General features: G+C 33.1%; 2 protein-coding genes across 4 annotated transcripts; one reads left to right on the top strand and one right to left on the bottom strand.

Moving 5' to 3' along the window:
- Positions 1-3162: 3162 nt before the first annotated feature.
- LOC134268351 (UPF0696 protein C11orf68 homolog) lies at positions 3163-4928 on the top strand. Its single transcript, XM_062750591.1, has 2 exons — positions 3163-3421; positions 4294-4928. Exons 1-2 carry the CDS (start codon positions 3327-3329, stop codon positions 4790-4792), a joined length of 594 nt encoding a protein of 197 aa, XP_062606575.1. The 5' UTR covers positions 3163-3326; the 3' UTR covers positions 4793-4928.
- A 1070-nt stretch (positions 4929-5998) lies between these two features.
- On the bottom strand, positions 5999-20555 carry LOC134268359 (cystathionine beta-synthase-like). Of its 3 annotated transcripts, XM_062750599.1 has the most exons (18): positions 20538-20555; positions 20386-20444; positions 19208-19344; positions 18850-18956; positions 18361-18495; positions 18062-18141; positions 17610-17744; positions 17278-17347; positions 17057-17148; positions 15325-15450; positions 14907-14991; positions 14364-14475; positions 13777-13857; positions 13406-13423; positions 12133-12267; positions 11852-11960; positions 11682-11766; positions 5999-7575 (listed from the first exon to the last, which is right to left on the bottom strand). In XM_062750599.1, the coding sequence occupies exons 3-18, from the start codon at positions 19336-19338 to the stop codon at positions 7469-7471; spliced, it is 1608 nt and encodes a 535-aa protein (XP_062606583.1). In that variant the 5' UTR covers positions 19339-19344; positions 20386-20444; positions 20538-20555; the 3' UTR covers positions 5999-7468. The 3 variants fall into 3 exon arrangements, with proteins under 3 accessions (XP_062606583.1, XP_062606584.1, XP_062606585.1); XM_062750600.1 differs by lacking the exon at positions 20538-20555 and having other exon boundaries at positions 20429-20518; XM_062750601.1 differs by lacking the exons at positions 13406-13423; positions 20538-20555 and having other exon boundaries at positions 6000-7575; positions 20386-20488.
- Positions 20556-20720: the final 165 nt, after the last annotated feature.

The raw sequence follows: 20720 nt of genomic DNA on the forward strand, positions 1-20720 counted from the left end.
TTTGGAAAGTTCGTTTGGGCCTCTATCCATAGAATGACCCACCCAAAACTGAACCTGGCCTAGATATTCTGTTGATAAATCTGTATACCAAATTTCACCTCAATATGTGCAATCTCTGTGAAGAAAATGAACAGAAACTGCAAACAATTGGAATATAATTTCCAAGGGGCAAAACTCTGTTCAAAATGGCCCGAATGTACCCAAAACAGAAATAACTCTAGATACGAGGGGTGATAAAAAAAAGTTCGCGAAGTAATTGAATAACTTCCATAAAAGAAACAATACTTGGTTTCAGTGTTGATTATATTTTAAATTTGTCCTATCCAATTTTAATGCACATCATCCACCGTTCTGCTCATGCGCGAATCACGTGATATAGGCGGTCACGTGACCCCCTCCGTAGCGTTCTGTCACAAAAGCAGGGAGATTTTTCTGAGTTTTATGTTTATTTCCATGTAAGTTAATTTTTATAACGCGAACAGTTCATTTGTCAGAAATGGTCAAATCTTGGCAACAGAATTGATCGATAAGAATATCCTTTCCAAAAATAAGCATGGTGACCATTAAAACCCAGATCTTCTGTCTCGGGAGAGACGTTTATTCAAGGTTGATAGAGAATGGGTGCCTCCATGTTATCATATCTTAAAAAATCTAAAGTAAACGATATCTTAGGTTTTTAATAATTATATTATTGTTCAAATATTCAACTATTTTTTAAAGTGTAAATTGGAGGTCTTTGATAGCAAATTGCTGAATTAAAAACACATTTCTTTTCAAACTTGCTTTCACTGGGCAACATAACAAGTTGACTATCTGCCTTCCTTCACTAAACGATCAAAACGATACTATTGCAAAGGAATTTCTAAGATATACAATGAAATGCACAGTCATTTGTTGAACGACTACGACTGAGACAACCATTTTTCGTCACAAAGGACCTATATAGTGACGTCATTTTCACATTGTGACGTCACAAACAAAGAGAAAAACTTTATTCAGCATATGCTATTTATAGAACTCGTGTATGGCTGTGTGTGTGCACACCAATTTTTCTTCTAATCTGAATTGTGGTTTTGTAGATATAGAGATAGTTCGCGAACTTTTTGATCACCCCTCGTATTCCTATGATAATTCTGCATACCAAATTTCATTTCAATATGTGCAACCTCTGTGAAGAGAATGAACTGAAACTGCAAATGGCCCGAATGTACCTAAAACCGATTCTTCTGATATTTGCAAGCTCTGCGAAGAAAAGGATTGAAACCACAGGCACTTGTTTCGTATACGGGGTACCCCCTACCTATATATAGGTATGTACCCCGTATACGAAACAAGTGCCTGTGATTGAAACTGCAAATAATTGGAATTCTTTTAAGTCCAAGGGGCTTAACTCTGTCCAAAATGTCACGATCGTACCCAAAACAAAAATTGATTTAGATATGTTCTTAGGTTAAATCTGCATACCAAATTTCATTTCAATATGTGCGGAACGGAAACCGACGGTGGACCGACAGACAGACAGACAGCGGGGGGGGGGGGGGGGGCGGGGGGGGGGGGGGGGCCTGTGAAGAAAAAATTGATATGAAAGAAGCTGGAACCAACGCATCTATTTAATATTATGATGAATCAAGAAACTAGGAGTGTACGTATTTTAACGGTACAGTGCAGTTGAAAAGTTGAAACACATACAACATACATGATTATAATACAGAAAAAATTCTTTCGTGTGAAAAAGTTTGCTCATGCTAATTTTTATCCCAACATGTTTTTAGGTCACCTGAGTAACTCAGGTGACCTATTGCTATCTGTTTTCGTCCGTCGTCCGTCATTCGTCGTCCGTCGCTCGTCGTCCGTCGTGTGTTAACATTTGAACATTTTCAGCTTCTTCTCTGCAACCACCGAACCAATTTCAACCAAATCTGGCACAAAGCATCTATGGGTAAAGGGAAACAAAAATTGTGAATTTCATGATCCCTGCCCCCCTGGGGCCTGAGGAATGGGACCAAAACCACTAAAATTAATGCAATCTTCAAAAATCTTTTTCTTTACTCCTGGGCATCAAGCAGTCAAACTGTTTGCATGATTGTAATCAGCATTGAGTCCTCTACCAAAATTGTGAAATTTATGGCCCTGGGATCAGGGGTTCTAGAAGGGCGGGGCTAAATAAGTATATAGTGAAAATGCATTATTTCTTTGAAAATCTTCTTCTCTGCTCCTGGGTATTAAATAAACCAACTAAGTACATAGTTATATGATGAGCAAGAATGCCTCTACCAAAATTGTGAATTTTATGGCCCCAGGGTCAGGGGTTCTGGTGTTAGGGCAGGGTTCTATTGATTATATAGTGAAAATACATGAATCCTTTGAAAATCTTCTTCTCTGCTCCTAGGTATTAAATAAACTAACTAAGTGCATAGTTATGATGAGCAAGAGTGCCTCTACCAAAATTGTGAATTTTATGGCCCCAGGGTCAGGGGTTCTGGTGTTAGGGTGGGGCTCTATTGATTATATAGTGAAAATACATGAATCCTTTGAAATTTTTCTTCTCTGCTCCTGAGTATTAAATAAACTAACTAAGTGCATAGTTATGATGAGCAAGAATGCTTCTACCAAAATTGTGAATTTTAAAGGGGGGGGGGGCTGTACTTTATTATATACTGAAAAATGAATGAATTGTTTGAAATCTGCTTCTTGGTATTAATCAAATATTTTTGAATAGCAAGAAAAATTTGAATGTGTGAAGAAGGTAAATTCAGGGGTTCGTGTTTCAAAAATCTGATTATTGATGAAAACTGATTAGTTGAAATGCATTTTGATATATCCCCTACCCTGCGTATGGGTATTAAGTAACCAAACGAAGCAACTGCTAGGTGTATAGTTATAATGATCAATGGTGCCTCTTTCAAAATTGTGAATGCCATAGCATCTGGCTTAAAACATGAATCAAATTCAATCACTGGAAAGTTGTTGCATAATGCTCAGGTGACCTATAAGGCCCATGGGCCTCTTTTTTGTATAAAAAGATGAAAAACATAAATATATAAATTAGCAAAATTGAGAGATATTTGAAGAGATCGTGTAAATGGAATTTACAGTTCACTTAGCAGGAATAACTAGAGAGAGTTACACAGTATATGTACATATTGTACACTCCTTGCAACATACCGCCATCGTCCGTCTAGCTGGGAACATTAACATTAAGCGTCTCCCTCTGTTGAACACGATTAAATACTTGATAAAAAGATCGTCAAATTCCAAGGTAACATTTCCTTCTTTTTCAGAATTTTGTACTTTATTAACTGAAGTGTCTCCGAGAAAGGGAAACTATGGGTGTGAGTCCTAGCTATATTAATGGGACGAACGAGGAATCCATTGAAGACTGGCTGTCAGCCCACAAACCTTCAACATCGTTAACACAAGGGTAAGATTTTATTGGCATATTTTTTTTTCATTAATCACTTTCTTCTTTATTTATTCATGTTATACTATCTATAAGTTAGATCCAGAAATCAAGATTGTTAAATTGTTGTCGTTATTAATACCAGTAGGGATTTGGCTGCAATTGTTGCAGTATATACATGTATATACAAACATGTATTTAAAATATTGAAGGACTGACTTTATATAAATTATTCTGTTCATCTAGAAAGGAATCGTTAAAAACGAAATACTGCATACCGTTTTAAGAATGCTGAATATTTCAAGAACTGTATCATATATAGATAGCACAGATATCACAAAAACAAAACCTTTCAATTCTTTAAAAAATTAAAAATATCAATTTACGTGAACATGACGAAGGACAGTTGCTTTTGGCATTGAATTACACTGAACATATGGTTTATTGAATGTCTGCATGTTTCCGTGTACGTATACAAGGTTAATTTTCACTTCATTGTTTCTATCCTCATGTTATATGTAAAAAGAATAAAATGTAACTCATTTTTCGCGTTTTTCTTTTGTTTCGTTTTGTTTGTGTAAAGGGGGGGGTCTTAAATGAAAATGGTAGCTATATCAGTGTATATATATATACTCTTTTTGAGACTGAGTGCCCTCTGTGGAAATGTGTGCACAATTTATCTATAATCTTTATCAAAATGACTTTCGGTCTGATTTATATCAGTTTTCACTGGTTCTTTTATTTACACAAAAAATCAAACTTTAAAGAGCTAGCTAGTAAAAACTCTGATTTTTATCAGACCTAGTGATTACCTAGCACTGTTGTAAATGTTTTTCTATATAAAAAAAAAAGTACCTGCACGTATATAATACCTATCTATTTATCAATCCTAGCACTCGTTGGTTGTGGGTGAGACGCAATGCTACAGAATCCGATCAGAACGCCAATCTTAAAGGTCTAAAGGAGGATTGGGACAAACTGAAACGCACTGGAAAAGTATCCAAAGAAGATATACTTCATTTGGCAAGAAAGAACAACATCACTTGTGGAAAATGGATGGTTTTTGAAAAGGTTGGGTCGGACGGTGATGAGTTATGGGCCAAGATAGCTAAGGGCGTGTCCTCCGGGGTCACGCTTTCGACCTCAGCCAAAATCAGTACCAGTCCCGGGGATCAACACGTAATCTGTTTATATAATAAAAATTTCCTTGACCAAGAGGAAGTTTTTGAAAGTGAGAAAACAATCAGAAGTTTGGGGGTTAAATCCCGACTGATATACAAGCCAGATATCTATACCCATTTGGGGTTGTATCAGAACAATAAATGGAATATCAGAGCAAGTCTGTACATCAGTAATTATGACCCTGTAAAAGAAAAGAGTAAGATTAATTGATATGAAAAGGGAAAAATAACAAAAGTCTATGTTGAGACTGTAACTCTACTGGTTTGTACTTTATAACAAAGTAAGAGAACATTAGCAGTTGTACTTGAAACTTTGTAACCACAATAAATAGAAAAATGATTCTTGATTTAGTCTCTTTTATGGCAAAATTGCAGTCAGACAACTGTAGAAGAGCTTTTTAAAAGTTCTTTTTAGTAACCATGTCTGTCTGTTACAAAGTGTCATAATATTTTCACTATTCCCTAGAAAAAGCTAAAACTAGAAACATGATAAAAATAGTAAGCTGTAAGATGGAATATGAGATTTCAAGTGAAGAGAAGAAACAAATTCTGCAATGTCTTTACAAGCGGACCATTAGCACACACCTAGCTTTATTAAAACATCAGCTGTTATATATCCCATATGCTATATACTGGTATTGGCCCCAACGCACACTTTAAAATAGCTATATATAACCAGCTCAGGAATTCTTATGGATAACATAAATGTGTTATAGTATTATTTTGCAAGTGAAAATGTATTGAATTGATGTAAAAATTGGTTTTCAAAAAAACAAAACTATTTTTGTAAGCAATCCGCCAGGAACAATTTTACTAATGATATATACTCTGTCTTTCACATCTCATATTTTTCGTAAATGATTTTTATCTTTATCAAAGCTTACAAAATGAGATATCTGTAGAACTTATGTTTATGACATTATTTCTTGAATTTTATATACATGGAAAAACCAGGCCTCTAGGAAGTCATTTCAGTTTTGTTGGAGGGGGGGTGGGCACAACCAAAATCTTACTCTTAAGTGGGAAATATCAAGCAAAAATATTTTTTTTAATTTAATGTTTAAAACGACAGACTATTATTGGAGGGGGGGGGGGCACAAGCACTTCAATAAATATGTGACAAAATAAATGAAAAATACCAGAACATCAGTTTGTAATTTTTATTTCTTTGAATCAAACATTATAATAAAATAAACGATTTCCCTCTCAAGCCTTTTTTTTTTTTTTTGTTTATATAAGTGACGAGAAAATAGTGCAGATATAGCAAATGCATATATAAAATAGTATACATTATATTATGCTCAAATATTTAGAAATCCATGATATTACATAAACAATTACAATTAAAAAAAAAAATAAAATAAAGAATTTGCTTATCAAAGGCTATATGTATTTGAATTGAAAGGCATACATATATACTAAATTAGTACTACCGTATGTTTTGCTATATGTTTTAATTCTTAATATCATGAAATATGAGATTCCATTTATAAATAACATGAAAATACTGGGCAATATTGATGCATAAAATATTGAAAAATAACAACCATAATTGTTCTTGAAAACATGAACTGTCATGAAATTGAGTCAGTAAAATTGTATACATATATGGAGAAAAAGATCAAAGTTGTTTTCAGGTAACAAAAAAAAAAGTTCCATTGGCACTCCAACATTATTTTATAAATCAACAACCAAAATAAGTAAAAAAAAATGTAAAGATAAAGCTAAGCTATAACCACAGTCAGAGAATTCAAGCATGTTCATTTACATCATTATTCAAACAAACAGAGATTATACACAACAGTTAATGATACACTTATTTGTTCAACAGCAAGAAGCATGTAGTGTAGATAATGGAGATCAATGCCCTTATGGATATATGTTTGGGACTTTTTGAAAGAACACAGCTTCATATCCATGAAATTACAATTAAGTTATCTTTGATTTAATGATTTAAATATAAAATAAAAAAGCTGCATTTAAATTACAAGCATTGTGTTTTTAGATGTCATGATTGTACTGGTTATCTCTTTATGAGAAAAGATGTGATTGTAGAGTTTTTAGTTTTATTGTGAAAACATTACTGTAAACCAAATTTAAATACATGCAAAATTATCTGTACACGCATGTCAGGTGAACATGCTTTAATTCCAAACCATTAGTAAATCTTGTAATGTAGGCATATTCATATAAAATTAAGATGCTTTTATGCAGAAAAAAATGGATGCCGGAGCAAATGCAAAAAAATTGTTTTCTGTTTTTGCCCAACTCTGACATACCCCAGTATGTTACAAGATGGGAGAATTCTCAAATCATGTTTTAATTTATTGGAAACACTGGAATATCATAAATACTCGCATGCAACAAAATAATAATAAAATTTCATCAAAATTACCGGTATTCTTCCAATAATAATAAATAAGACGACCAATATTATTTTTTTCACACTTCAAGACATAGGTTTATGCACCAACATGTCCAAAAATGACTTTCAATTAATGAAGCATTAGAAAAAAATAATCAGTGTTTGACATTGTTTTTCAAAATAAAAAATCGTAACAATTTAATTTTTTTTCAAAACAAATAATCATAATAATCTAAATGTCAAGGTATGACATACTGAAATTAAACAGTACCCAAATCAATTGACAAAAAGGGGGGAGATTGAATGCTTTCATAAACACATATGAGAAACTTAAGACAGCCCTGATAAATTAACTTTTCTGTGAAATGTACAAAGAAATAAAAGAAAATCCATTTCATTCAACAGAAAAATACATGTTTATACAGTTAACTGTTTGATTAAACATAGTAATTTTAACAGGCTTATATATATGTTAGTAAATGTACCATATGGTCCCAGATTAAATGTGCTTGCTTTCTTTCTTCACTGGTTTTCGAGTTTCTGGTGCTGGGTGATAAAGTTTAGCAGATCTATCCTTGTGGCAATGCCAAAAATCATCTGTTTCTTAGACATGAAGTTATTACCTTCATCTGAAAATAAAATAAAACATGCACCTCACTGATATTCAATTCTAATTAAGACACAATTATTAATTCTTTGTGTTCCCTGCTTAAAGACGTACAACACACTGGGGGAGATAACTCTTGCGATTTCAATTGAACGTTTGACGTGACGTCAAATTTAACGTAAAAAAATAAAGCGTCAAAACGACGAGTAAAACGAGCACCTGTAAATCAATCATAAAATAAATTGGGATATGGGGCTTGGCTGTGAAGTCATACATGAGTGAAATATAATTTTTTAATTAATCCGAAAACTCCGTAAAAAGCAAGACATAAAATACCATCCCTTAATGTTTATTTCATTTCATTTTTTATACAATAAATTGTATTTTTTATCAAAGTGCAGCATTTTTTTTATTCTGAAAATTTTATTTTACATTGCCGAAATTCTCAATGTACAATTGGCTATATAACATTGCGATTAATGGTCTTCATTACAATTTGTGCATTTACGATATAAATATTGTTTTTCTTCTTTAATTAAATAAAAAAACAATAAATAAACAAAAAAAATATTTTTACAATGTAAAATCGATTTTTGTTCTCATGATCAACAGACTGGACACAAGGGTTAAAATGTAGGAAAATACAACCTTTAATTTTTATTTATTCACCGGTTTTCCACAAAATCAGATACATTTACAGCAAGACCTGATTTTTTAAACAAAAAATCAATTTTTTAAATCTCTCATATACACAATGTAATGTGTGTTATAGAATTGAAAAGAATTGTTCTCTTGTACTGAAATAATAATTGCATTCATAAAATGAATATCCTATTTCAGCAAATCGTTTGACTTTCTGTCAACAATGTCGGTTCGCATTTCCTCGAATCAAAACAGAACGTAGACTATAAGAGTTTTTTGAAAAATATCAAAGTGCTGTTTGATATAAATTGAAATAGAATGGAAAATGGGTTTAATGTGTTGATATTTTGAAGTTAATGTGGAGGAATTACCAGGTTAATTTTTAGGTTAACTTTAGAAGCGACGACATTGAAAGAAATGCGTTACAATATCACAAGGGGTGTACATCTATACAAATGTCGATGTATCCCCACGGCCACATACTGTCTCGTTTGAAATAATGACATGAAAGAAACTACAATTATTCCATTTATATCACAGGAGAGTTGAGCATACACCATTTTTTTAATGAATAAAACTAAAGAAATAAAATTAAAAATCAACATATTCAAGTTCAACAAAACTTGAATTCGTATCCAGGTTTCATGTGATATGGAATGCATAACGCATATATATATGGACTAAACACTAAAATCCTTCAGTAATTTTTTCCTGATACATATAAAAAGAGTAGTCAATATTTATTTATTCTGCATTCATGAATTTAAAAACTAATGCATACCTCCGGGATTCAAATGACGAAATACCAGTATATTTGAACTGTAAACGACGTTTCGTCAAACGCTAATGGTCTGCGACGCAAAAAAGGAAGGGGTGGGGGTGATAGGGGTACTCAAAAATTGCCTAAAAATCTACATTTAAATACGCTTTACATATGAGAACTTTTAAATTTGTAAGTTAATATATTTCTGAAGCAAAAGCAGTATTCCAATTTAATTTTTTAAATGTGCATTTGTAGATTCATATAACAAAGTGATCGACCCCGGCCTGAAAGACGCGCGGGAATGTGATTTATTGAGAAAGGGGGAGGGGGTAATTTTCCGCTATTAAATCAAAACTGGTCGTACAAAAATTATACAAAAAATTGTGAAGATTATCTTTACTACCAGCTACCTAAAGAAAGTTTTTTACCAAAATTAAACGACAGGTTTTTTCACAAAAAAATTTTGAATTTGAAATATACGCAATTTTCAAGGCTTAGATAATTCATAGTTTTTCAGTTTAAGGTCTTTAAAAATTATTTTGATGATATTTATATCAAAAAGATGACTATGTTTTTGTGTTAAATGGTTAAAGGAATAAGCCAATGAAATTTGACATTTATATCTAACCTGGCTTTTTTGAAAATCAAGGTTTAAGTAGTTCATTGATTAAACATTTTCTCTCCTTGTAAACAACTAAAGGGGGGTAACTTTTGGAAATTCCTGTCCAAAAACCACTCGAACGATTTTGTCCAAAATGTGCATACCTGCAGTAGATATAGTCATGTACTATATATACAAAAATATTGCAAAATTAAACGACAGGAATTTTTTGGGGTAGGTGTGTTGTACATCCTTAAGGATAAAGAAGAATGTGAAAGAACTGGTAAAAAGAAAAAAAAACTTGACCTTTCAGTTTTTGGTTTTAGAGTTTTTTTTATAGTTTTTTAGTAAAAGTTTTCAGAACTTTTTGTTTCATTGTAAAAAGGTCAAGGAACTAAAGTTAGCACCTTTGAATGATCTCAAAATAAATCTAGGAATCTTTTGAAGTCATACTGAGTGAAATATAAAATTTCATTTCAAAACCTAAAATGATGCAGAGTTATCATGAGGAAACCATTTATGTGATAAATAAATTTTGGCCTTTTGAAACCAATTTTTTTTTTTAATTTTGAAACCACATTTTTTTACACTGTGAACCTGAATTTTTTATCTAAAAATTAAAACTGTCTTCTTTAATTCACCTGGACTTCGAATATAATGCTGAAAAAGCTAAAAGAGAACTATACATTTATTATCTGGAAACCATTTTTTGCTATATACTGCAGATCACTAAATTTTCGCGATACTTTATTTTCGCGAGATTAAAAAATGCTGGCCTTAGTAAGCGAGACATAATTTTCACAAATAGTTGTTATTCCTCTATATAATCCTAAGGAATACTTTTATACCCGAGAATTAAATTTTCGCGAACGCATTGTCACACGTAATTACGCGAAAATAAAGTTCTCGCAAATAAAAAGTGATTTACAGTACCCAGTATAAAAACCTTTGACCTCAAAATCAAGGGGTGTCTTTAAGGTCATATAAGAAATTTTTATATAAAATTTTCATTGTGAAAGCAAAATCTCAAAAGCTGTTGAAAAAATTTTGTTTGGATATAACAGTCTTAAATACATGCAAAAAGAATGTCAATATATGACTAAATTTTATTGAGAAAACTCAAAGAAAATGAAAGTTATCAACTGGAAACCCTCTTTTTGCAATCACGGGTACTTGTGGACAGGACCTTTTTCTGTCTTAGTCCACGCTATCAGATTGACTCTGCATCTTAGTAGAATCCCACAATTTCTCCATAAACAGCATTCCAGTCAAAGCGTTGAAAAATCCTTAGGTAAATGCAACGGAAGTGCATAGAGAATATTTTACCCATCATGATAACACCTGAGAGAAATTGTTATGTCAGACCAAAACTCTCTTGGCGTACTTCCTGTCCACAAGTACCTGTGTTTGCAATGTATGAATTTCTGCAATTGCAACTTCTCGGGCCTGTTCGACTAGTGGAAAAACAACCTCGAATGTACTACATGTATGTAGATGCCAGAGCAACACCACTTTTCACTAACTTTAAAATATATGTTGAAAGACCTCTTATCTGTTGAGCATGGAGTTTAACATTATTCAATGTAACGATTTTACCTAAAATATACTATAGAAGGGACTTCTAACTCATTCTATCTCTATATTTGAATAAACAGGAAGATGTATAAATTTTTAACATCTGGTCATTGTGGTGGTATTGATACATGGGAGGTTGTTTTTCCGACCTATGACGAAAAGAACTGAAATGATGCAACTTTGAGTTTCTGATCTAAACACACTGACGTAAAAAATTATAGAAATCTTCTTTAGGTCATATGGAGTTGTGGTATATAACTCATTCCAAAAGCTCAAAGGTTTTAAAGACATCATATGGAAAAGAAAGTATTATACAAAGACAGAAAGTGTAAGTTTCTGACCTTGACTTTTGATCCCTTTACCTAAAAATTTAATGGTTTTAAAAGGCTATAGGGAGTTGTGAAATAAATTTCATTACAAAAGCTCAAAGGCTTTTTCAAAATATCCTTCAGAAAAGAAAGTGTTACACCCAGACAGATGCAAATTAATACCCCTCATTTTCATTAAAAGTGCAGGACAAAAATATAGCTAAACCTGATAAACTTACATTGTCTTTGTCCATGAACAACCAAAACAAAGTGGTCAGTATCAAGCATTCTTGAAATTTCTCCTAAGCTTGTTGCCATGGATACCTGAAAATGTACAAAAAGTGGTCAGAAATTATTTCATATGCATCAATATTGTATAAAAAAAACAAGAAAACCGAATTATTCCTACCATTTTAAATTGTTTGTACATGACTTTAGAAACAGGATCTGAAGGTTTGATCTTTGACCTCACGACCTGAGCCATCATATTACCAACTGTCACCATACCCATGATGTCCCTGGACAGAAAAAGAAACCTTGGTTTAATTCAAAGTCAGAGTCTGAAATTAACTTGATTGCATATGTCTATGATCACATTGAGTAGTGTGTCCTACAAGTTTGGAAAAGCTTTCTTTGAAAATAAAAGCAATCTGTTTTGCTTGGATTTGTTTTTTTTTTTTTTTTGCTTACCCTGCATCGTTCACTACTGGCACTTGGTCAAAACCCTCTTTGTTGAGAAGATCAAGCGTCTCCTGGATCGTGACTGCTGGAGTCACAGTCAGAGGAGCTCTTAACTGAAGAGCACTCACATTTAATGAGGACCACCTTCAAAAGACACAATATTGTAACAGAGTTATTTTATCAATTGTAGATTTTCATAATCTTTTACTTGTTCATTCAAATAAAAAATAAAATGCAATAAAAAAAGGAACCATGAAACAGTTGTGAATTAAAATAGATGATACATATATACATGCACCATTTAGCACACCATTAGAGCACAGTGTTAATGTTATCCATAGTGATCAGCGGTCACATTTTAGTTTGTGCAGGATGGATGAAAATGAATGAAGTTAACACCATCTCATGAATTTGAAATTTAATAGCTGACATGAGGTTTAATTCATTCAACTACAAAGTTCAGTTTTAATATCATGAAATTTTATTTCATTAATTGTTCATTTAAATATTGCTTATTAGAGTCTAAATCAAATTAAAGAAACAAACTTAACAATGTAACTGTTACAATTCCTTACAACTCATCAATATTACTGAAATTTAAAAAATAAAGGCAAATAGCTCCAAAAAAATATTGCTGAGCTTACAACTGTAAAATGTACATGCTTACAATTAATGAAAAAAAAACTGAAGCAAACCAATTCAAAGAATTTGTGTCTCCTGATTTAGGAAAAAAGACTTTTTGAAAGTGAGAGACAAGAATTGGTACAAAATTATGGAAATAAAAAATTGTCAATGCAAAGCAAAAGCATGTCATATATGCATGAAACCTCTAATTTAATAATTGTTCATCAGAATCTGACAAGCTAAGGTCCTAAATGTCTTCTTTAATAACCTTAGTCTTGTTGTTTTTTCCAAAATTTTAGAATCAATGCAGATGAAAAGTTTTTGGCCCAGGAAGCAAGTAATTATCAACAAAAGGGTTACAAGAGAGAAAAAAAATTTCTTATTCTTGTCAAATGTAATACAGGAAAACTGAATCTAAGAGGAACAGTTCATGTTTTCATGAAAAACAAAACTCCCAAACAAATGAAATGATGAAACAAGAGAATGTTGAAGGTGCCATTGCCTAAATATTTAAAAATATTAATTCAAGTAATTTGCACTTAAAAGTGTTTTATAAGTTTTATTACTTAAATTTATCTTTATCAGTATACACAACATTATCTCACATTTATGAAAGAGTGCAAAGTATGATTGTACAATTACACCCAACAATGCTGACCTGTTCTTTCCATATGAACTGTCAGAAAAATTGAAATTAAAAAAAAATATATTAAAGTGCAATCTGAAAGGTCAGATAAAAGGTTTTTTTAATAAAAGATATTCAATTTACTTCATTTTTAATACTATATTAAGTGCAAGTTATCTGGAAGTTAAGAAAATGTCTACTTAGGCCTTATAAAGTTTCTTTGATTTTAAGCATTACAAAATTTTCAATTAACATTAAGTCCGTCCAACCCTCTTTTTATTTTATTATTGTTATGTGATTATATAAAGTGATTTGTTTTTAGTCCCCAAAGAATTTTGCCTATAATTATTTTTCGCAATAAATACACACTAACATGCTAATATCTAAGCATAATGAGGACATACCATTCCTCTGCATCCTTTGTTAATTTGCTGGACTCAAGGAATTCCCTCTGACTCATCCAATCATCACTCAGAAACTTGGTCCTAAAAATAGACAAAAATTAGAATGATTTCTCACCACCATTTCAAATCATTTCCTGATTTTATATAACTCCACAACATAATCTCCCTTTCTCTAAGAAAATGTATATGTTTGTGTCATATGAGTACTAACACTATTCCAAATGCTTAACTATTCATACTTTTCATAATGATTACAAATAAAAAGCACTAACTTCTTGCACCAAGGAACAAGAGTGTAAAAGAGATTTATATCTACTAATTACTGTGAAATCACTAATTTTCATGGGGGTTTGTTGCTTTTGAAGGATGATGAGTCCCACAAATTCATGACCACCACGAAATGTAAAATTTAATAAGCATTGCTACTCAACACCTCTCCAACCACAATATCAAATCCCCCAAATTTGCCCCCCCCCCCCCCCCCCCCCCCCCCCGAAAATATGTGATTTTACAGTATTAAATAGAAAAAAGTTTACACTGTACAAATTAGATTATTGCAGTAAATACTGGAGTATAGTAAGACTTACATATAGTTCCTGATGGAGTCGGGCAGAATCACCACACATCTCTGTCCCTCCTTCAGCCCAAAGTCCTTCGCTGCCTTAATGGCAATAGACATTGCTGAACCAGAGCTCCCACCTACATGTATCCATTCACAAAAGTATAATGTTTATAGTATCTACACACATTTCCACTTATTCAACTGTTAGGCTGTTTGCAATAATGGAACTGCATATTGTCACTGATTCTAAGGAAAAATTGTCTTTGAACTCTCTTGGTTGAATAAACTGCATTGCATTCCCAAGTCTTATCCATTCATAAGGAATGAATGTCACATAATCAATTTTGGTTTTTCTTAACACAAAATATTATTAATTGGAAAATGGTGTTCTTTCCGTTATACAGGGATGAAGAGAAACATGTGATATTATAATCATTTTAGGTAAAAAAAAAAATCTTTTGGATTCTAAGTAAAAATACAATTGCTTCTTCCAACAGTCTTCTTTTGTTCAGAATAAAATAGTGCATTTTATATTATGTCAGTGTTGATGTACAGTATAAATACTTACCACAAAGTAGCCCTTCCTCCCTTATCATTCGTCTAGCCATGATGAAAGATTCCTTATCATTGGACTTGTACCATTTATCAACCAGCTAAAAATTATTTTAAAAATAACACTACACATAAAGTTTAAACTCTCTATTTCCTTTACAATATAGAATTTACCACATAATCAACGACTACACTTCTCTGAAAATCAAGTACAAATTCAAAACACACAATACATATTCATAACTTAAAGTTAAGTACAAAATGAAATAAAGAAAACGTCGGTTATTCGCTCAATCTATATAGCTGGGGATCCAGGACAACTTCACTTTATTCATGAATTTGCAATATCGGTGCTTGTAAATAACAAGTTTTTTCTGTACAAACTTTAAATAAAGTTCTGATATAAATATGCTTAGCAGTTATGTTCCCGGTACCTTTCTGTCACACACGGTGGGGATAAAATCATACCCCACACCCTCCACCTCGTAGAATGTGGTGTCTAACTTGTTCAGGGACTCTGGTTCTGCAATAACAGACCCCTCTGGATCTAAACCAATGACCTGTTTGAACAAAAATTAACATACAATAATCTGGCACAAATTTAAAACAAGAGGCCCAGGGGCCACAGCGCTCACCTGAGCACATCGGGCTTGAATTTATCCCCCCCCCCCCTCCAGGCGTTCATCATTTGAACAAATTAGAATCTACACTACCTGAGGATGATTCCATATAAATATCACTAATCATAGCTTTGAAGTACTTGAAAAGAAGATTTTAAAAAGTTTCCCTATATATCCCTATGTAAAACTTGGGTCGGCCATTTTGGCCCCACCCTAGCCCCGGGGGTCATGATTTGAACAAACTTGAATCTACACTACCTGAGGATGATTACACATGAGTTTCATCTTTCCTGGCCCAGTGGTTCTCGAGAAGAAGATTTTTAAAGATTTTTCTAATATATTCCTATGTAAAACAAGGGTCGGCCATTTTGGCCCCACCCTTGCCCCGGGGGTCATGATTTGAACAAACTTGAATCTGCACTACCTGAGGATGATTCCACATGAGTTTCATCTTTCCTGGCCCAGTGGTTCTGAAAGAAAATTTTAAAAGATTTTTCTAATATATTCCTATGTAAAACAAGGGTCGGCCATTTTAGCCCCACCTTTGCCCCGGGGGTCATAATTTGAACAAAACTTGAATCTACACTACCTGAGGATGATTCCACATGAGTTTCATCTTTCCTGGCCCAGTGGTTCTTGAGAAGAAGATTTTTAAAGAATTTTCCTAAAATTCCTATGTAAAACAAGGGTCGGCCAGTTTGGCCCCACCCTTGCCCCGGGGGTCAAGATATGAACAAACTTGAATCTACACTACCTGAGGATGATTCCACGAGTTTCATCTTTCCTGGCCCAGTGGTTCTGGAGAAGAAGATTTTTAAAGATTTTTCCTATATATTCCTATGTAAAACAAGGGTCGGCCATTTTGGCCCCACCCTTGCCCCGGGGGTCATGATATGAACAAACTTGAATCTACACTACCTGAGGATGCTTCCACATGAGTTTCATCTTTCTTGGCCCAGCGGTTCTGGAGAAGAAGATTTTTTTAAAATGCCATTAATTTTTAACAAATTCATGATTATCTCCCCTTGGAAAAGGGCGCGGCCCTTCATTTGAACAAACTTGAATCCCCTTCACCCAAGGATACTCTGTGCCAAGTTTGGTTGAAATTGGCCCAGTCGTTCTTGAGAAGAAGATGAAAATGTGAAAAGTTTACAACGACGACAACAACAACAACAACGACAACGACGACAGACGACGGACAAATTTTGATCAGAAAAGCTCACTTGAGCCTTCGGCTCAGGTGAGCTAAAAAACAGAAATTCTTTGCCATCATTACTTTTAAATATTTGTACACTGATTTGGATCATTTAATAAAGTTAGGAGTATAATAAGTTAAAAGTAATTTTGAATTTTCTGAAACCAACACGATAAGTTCATTATGGTCCAAAATTACTTTTAACCTGCCTCTGTGTTTAAGTTTCCTAAATTTTTCCTTCTGCAGTACCTTAATAATACTGTGCACAGTATGATGTCTTGTCTTGTTCACTGTCACTTATACTAATGCACTTGCAATCATTTTATGATCAATACAGGTACATGTACTTACTTTACAGTTGGGACATCTGAGCTTTATTTTACGTGCGACTCCAGTGAGAGTTCCACCTGTACCAGCACCCACTACCACCATATCTACTCTGTCTGTAACAAACAAGGCAGTAAGGATCAGATCATGCCATAGGTACATTGTACATGTTCTTAAAAAAGTAACAAATAAAAATAGATCTAACCATCCTCTTCTTGAACACAAAATGTGGTATTTATACTGACCATCACAAGACTGGAGAATTTCCTCAGCAGTGCCATCAAAGTGAGCCAGGGGATTGCTTGCATTACGATACTGAAATTAATAATACACAGTGTTGATGATGGTATGTTATTTGTGACTCAAGACCTCTTACATGGTAATGCTTCTGTCTAGTTCTTTTTAGAAATAAGCTAATTAAGACCGATACAATTCAGAAATATTTCTCTTTTTATTGATTGAAAATATATTGCACTTGAAAATTTAGTCAAATCATCATCATAGATTAATAGCTTAAATAAATAATGCAGATAAATTTAATATGCAATTGTCATGAACATATCAATAACAAGTTTACCTGATCAAGAATGTGTGAGTTGGGAATTTCCTCCATCAGTCTTTTAGCCACCCCAATGTGAGACTCCGGGGAATCAAAGGCGGCACTGGTGGGAGTTCTCACAATTTCGGCACCAAGAGCTCGCAAGACATCAACCTATACAATGCATTAATTCAGCTAGATATTAATAATTTCTTAACTTTTTCTCTGCTCTGAAAACAGTCCTTTTTTAAATTATAAAAAAAACTATGGCCTTTGCATCCGGGCCAAAAAGAATGATATAGCACATATGATCTATGTTTTGTGTATCCAAAAGAGCACTTTTTAGCTTAAAATTAAACTTAACTTCAACAAATGTTTGAGCAGCAACCTCAAATTTTCAAAATGAAAAGTGAAAATAAAGAAATTGTCTATAGCCTTGAGTACTTCATTCATTTAACATGGAACATGCATTTGACTTTAAAAGTCATTACCTTTTCCATACTCATTTTTTCAGGCATCACAATTATGCATCTATATCCTTTCACAGCAGCGGCCAAGGCAATACCAATACCTGAAACCCAAAGTCAGGTCAAATGGATTAAATACTTATAATTTTTCCAACCCCTCATAACGAATCAGTACTATTGTAATATATGTAATGTGCAAATAGGTAACACATTTCTCTACTTGACTCTTGCAGATTTATGATAAACCAGAGAAATTTTAAGTCACTAAAAATCTTCTTCAATGTAAAGTAGTTAGGAAGTTGTAGATCAGCACTAGATCTGACCTGTGTTGCCTGAGGTTGGCTCTATGAGGACGTCCCCGGGTTTTAGGTGACCTGCTGCCTCAGCATCCTCTATCATCCTCAGTCCTATCCTGTCCTTCACACTCCCACCAGCATTGAAAAATTCACACTTAGCATCTAAAAAAACATTAAGAAAAAACTTCACATAAAAAATACATACAGCATCTAAAAAATTCAAATCCAGTAGATGAAAACTTCAAACAAAAGATAATACATGTATATAAAAGGATAAAGCATGTAGGTTCATCAATTAAAACTCTCAAAAGACGAAAGATAAAAGCATTAATCAAAAGTCATTGGAAACTGCATTTTGCAGAGCCATTTACAATCTACAGTGTACTTACATTTATATCATATTTCATGTGCATATGAATTAAATTCATTTCCTTGAGTGATACAGATTATACATTGAGTAAAACTTAGTGATTCCCTAAAACTCTGACTTTAGTACAAGTATTATATATTACTCACAAATATCACACTGGACATCTTCTTCCTTTGTTATTCTGTTGATTCTCACCAGTGGAGTGTTACCAATATTGTACAGGACATTGGGCATTATCTTTGGTTTGGGTTTTCTAAATGGAAATTACAAGTACAGTATGCAGTTGCTTGTATTAAAACTATAGGAATCATTAAAGGGTGAACATGGTAAATACAACATTTATTTAGGTAAATAAAATCTTTGAATCTTGATTAAAGTGGTCTTGACAGAAATACAAAATCATGAAAATGTTATTCATATTAATATTATGAAGAAAGATTCCACTTGGTGACAATTATTTCTTTTATAATGACATATGGTGGATGAACCAGATTTCATGCTTACAACTCCTTGTGGTTGTGAGGGGAGTCTTTCATGGACTTAGCCTCGTAGTATGTGCATTTACTGGGCAGGTCTGGTCTCTGCCAATTACGGAAAGGGCTGCTACCAGCTGCGGGACATTTCTTCTCAGACATTGTTACCTTAAATAGAGCATTAAATTTATATAATCGAGCAATTTAAATTAGGTAGTCTAGTCTTTGAAAATAAATCCAAGCAAAGAGGCCAATGGACCAAAATGCTCAACTGCACGAGTTAGCTTAGCCTTAGTTTTCCATTGGCAGTTTTTTTCCTGATAGGTAATGTCCTTATCTAATTTTTTGATTGCCTGTTGTGGCTTTATCCCACCCCCCAGTAGCCCTGATTTGAAAAAAAAAAATGAATCTAAACAAGTGACTTTATGCTTTTACATTAATATGCCTTGATTAATCATAACTTTGAGCTTCATAAAAAGAAGATATTTAAAGATTTCATAAGTAAAACTTTGATCCCCAATTTCTCTTACCCCCCCTCCTAAGTCATGATTTGAATATACTTGAGTCGTAACATATACTATATCAGGATGTTTTCAGAGGAAGATTACTCATTTATGTACTTTTTTTGAGAAGAAGATTTTAAATGAATATTTCCTATTTTTCATTGAAAAATTTGATTATCCATTGTGTCCCCACCTTACCACGGAGGCTGAATATATAATTTATAAATCTAAAGTTCTAAACTTTTCTCTATATATGTCAGGAAACTTTGAATTCACATATTACAAGTTTATTCATTTCTAATCAAGTGGTTCTTCGTCAGATTTTTGAAGACTTCCACCAAAGTTTTATTGACTTTATATGGCAAGATTTCCCAAATCACTTGTTGTGACACTGATCTGAGATTTATGGTCAGTACAATTTTTTTAATCTCAACAAATATTTGTTGGTGAATGTGATTATACTATAACTACGATACACTTGAGAAGAGTGTTCTGACGGGTTAAAAGAGGAAAGTGAGAGAAAGTAGAAAAAACAATAGAATGAAAAGGAAATAGTAGAGAAACAGTATTCACACCCCCTTCAAATTTTTTGGAGTTAAATATGTAGTCACAGACAATAATTTATAAAATATCTTTTATGTCTCTGATATCCTAGTAAAGTACATCCAAAAAAAAAAAATCTTTATCTGAGTCGATATCGACTTACGTGTTCAAGAATCTTGTTCCAAATTACGCACTTAGGACCCTACCTGATTTTACTCAATACTGAAAGATGAAGTGGAAGAATAACGATATGTTGTCCAACAAATAGGCCAATCCTCCAAGATTTGCAAATTCGATTGGACGAAATATATTTACCCACTACGTTGTAATCGTCTAACCTTCACCTTTAGGAAGTCAGCTAAGGCGAAACAGTGGGAACTAATTACCCTGAAGTTACATGGATACCTGTGGTTCGGGATAAAGTAATGCATTTACCAGATGTTCTATATAATATATTTATTACAGCATTATTTAAGTTAAGTTATAAATATTCATTCA

The sequence above is a fragment of the Saccostrea cucullata genome, unplaced genomic scaffold (genome assembly GCF_032062105.1).
Source record: "Saccostrea cucullata isolate Sc308-1 unplaced genomic scaffold, CSIRO_AGI_Scuc_v1 ctg2336, whole genome shotgun sequence".
Taxonomy (NCBI): Eukaryota; Metazoa; Mollusca; class Bivalvia; order Ostreida; family Ostreidae; genus Saccostrea; species Saccostrea cuccullata.

What these genes read in the sequence shown, in the direction of transcription:
- LOC134268351 (XM_062750591.1), top strand. Translation starts at nt 3,327, where the DNA reads ATGGGTGTGAGTCCTAGCTATATTAATGGGACGAACGAGGAATCCATT. An exon ending in TCAACATCGTTAACACAAGG is followed by an intron (nt 3,422 to 4,293) that starts GTAAGATTTTAT and finishes TATCAATCCTAG; the next exon opens with CACTCGTTGGTTGTGGGTGA.
- LOC134268359 (XM_062750599.1), bottom strand. Translation starts at nt 19,338, where the DNA reads ATGTCTGAGAAGAAATGTCCCGCAGCTGGTAGCAGCCCTTTCCGTAAT. An exon ending in AAAAAATGAGTATGGAAAAG is followed by an intron (nt 17,745 to 18,061) that starts GTAATGACTTTT and finishes TGCATTGTATAG; the next exon opens with GTTGATGTCTTGCGAGCTCT. An exon ending in CCAGTAGTGAACGATGCAGG is followed by an intron (nt 11,961 to 12,132) that starts GTAAGCAAAAAA and finishes TTTTCTGTCCAG; the next exon opens with GGACATCATGGGTATGGTGA.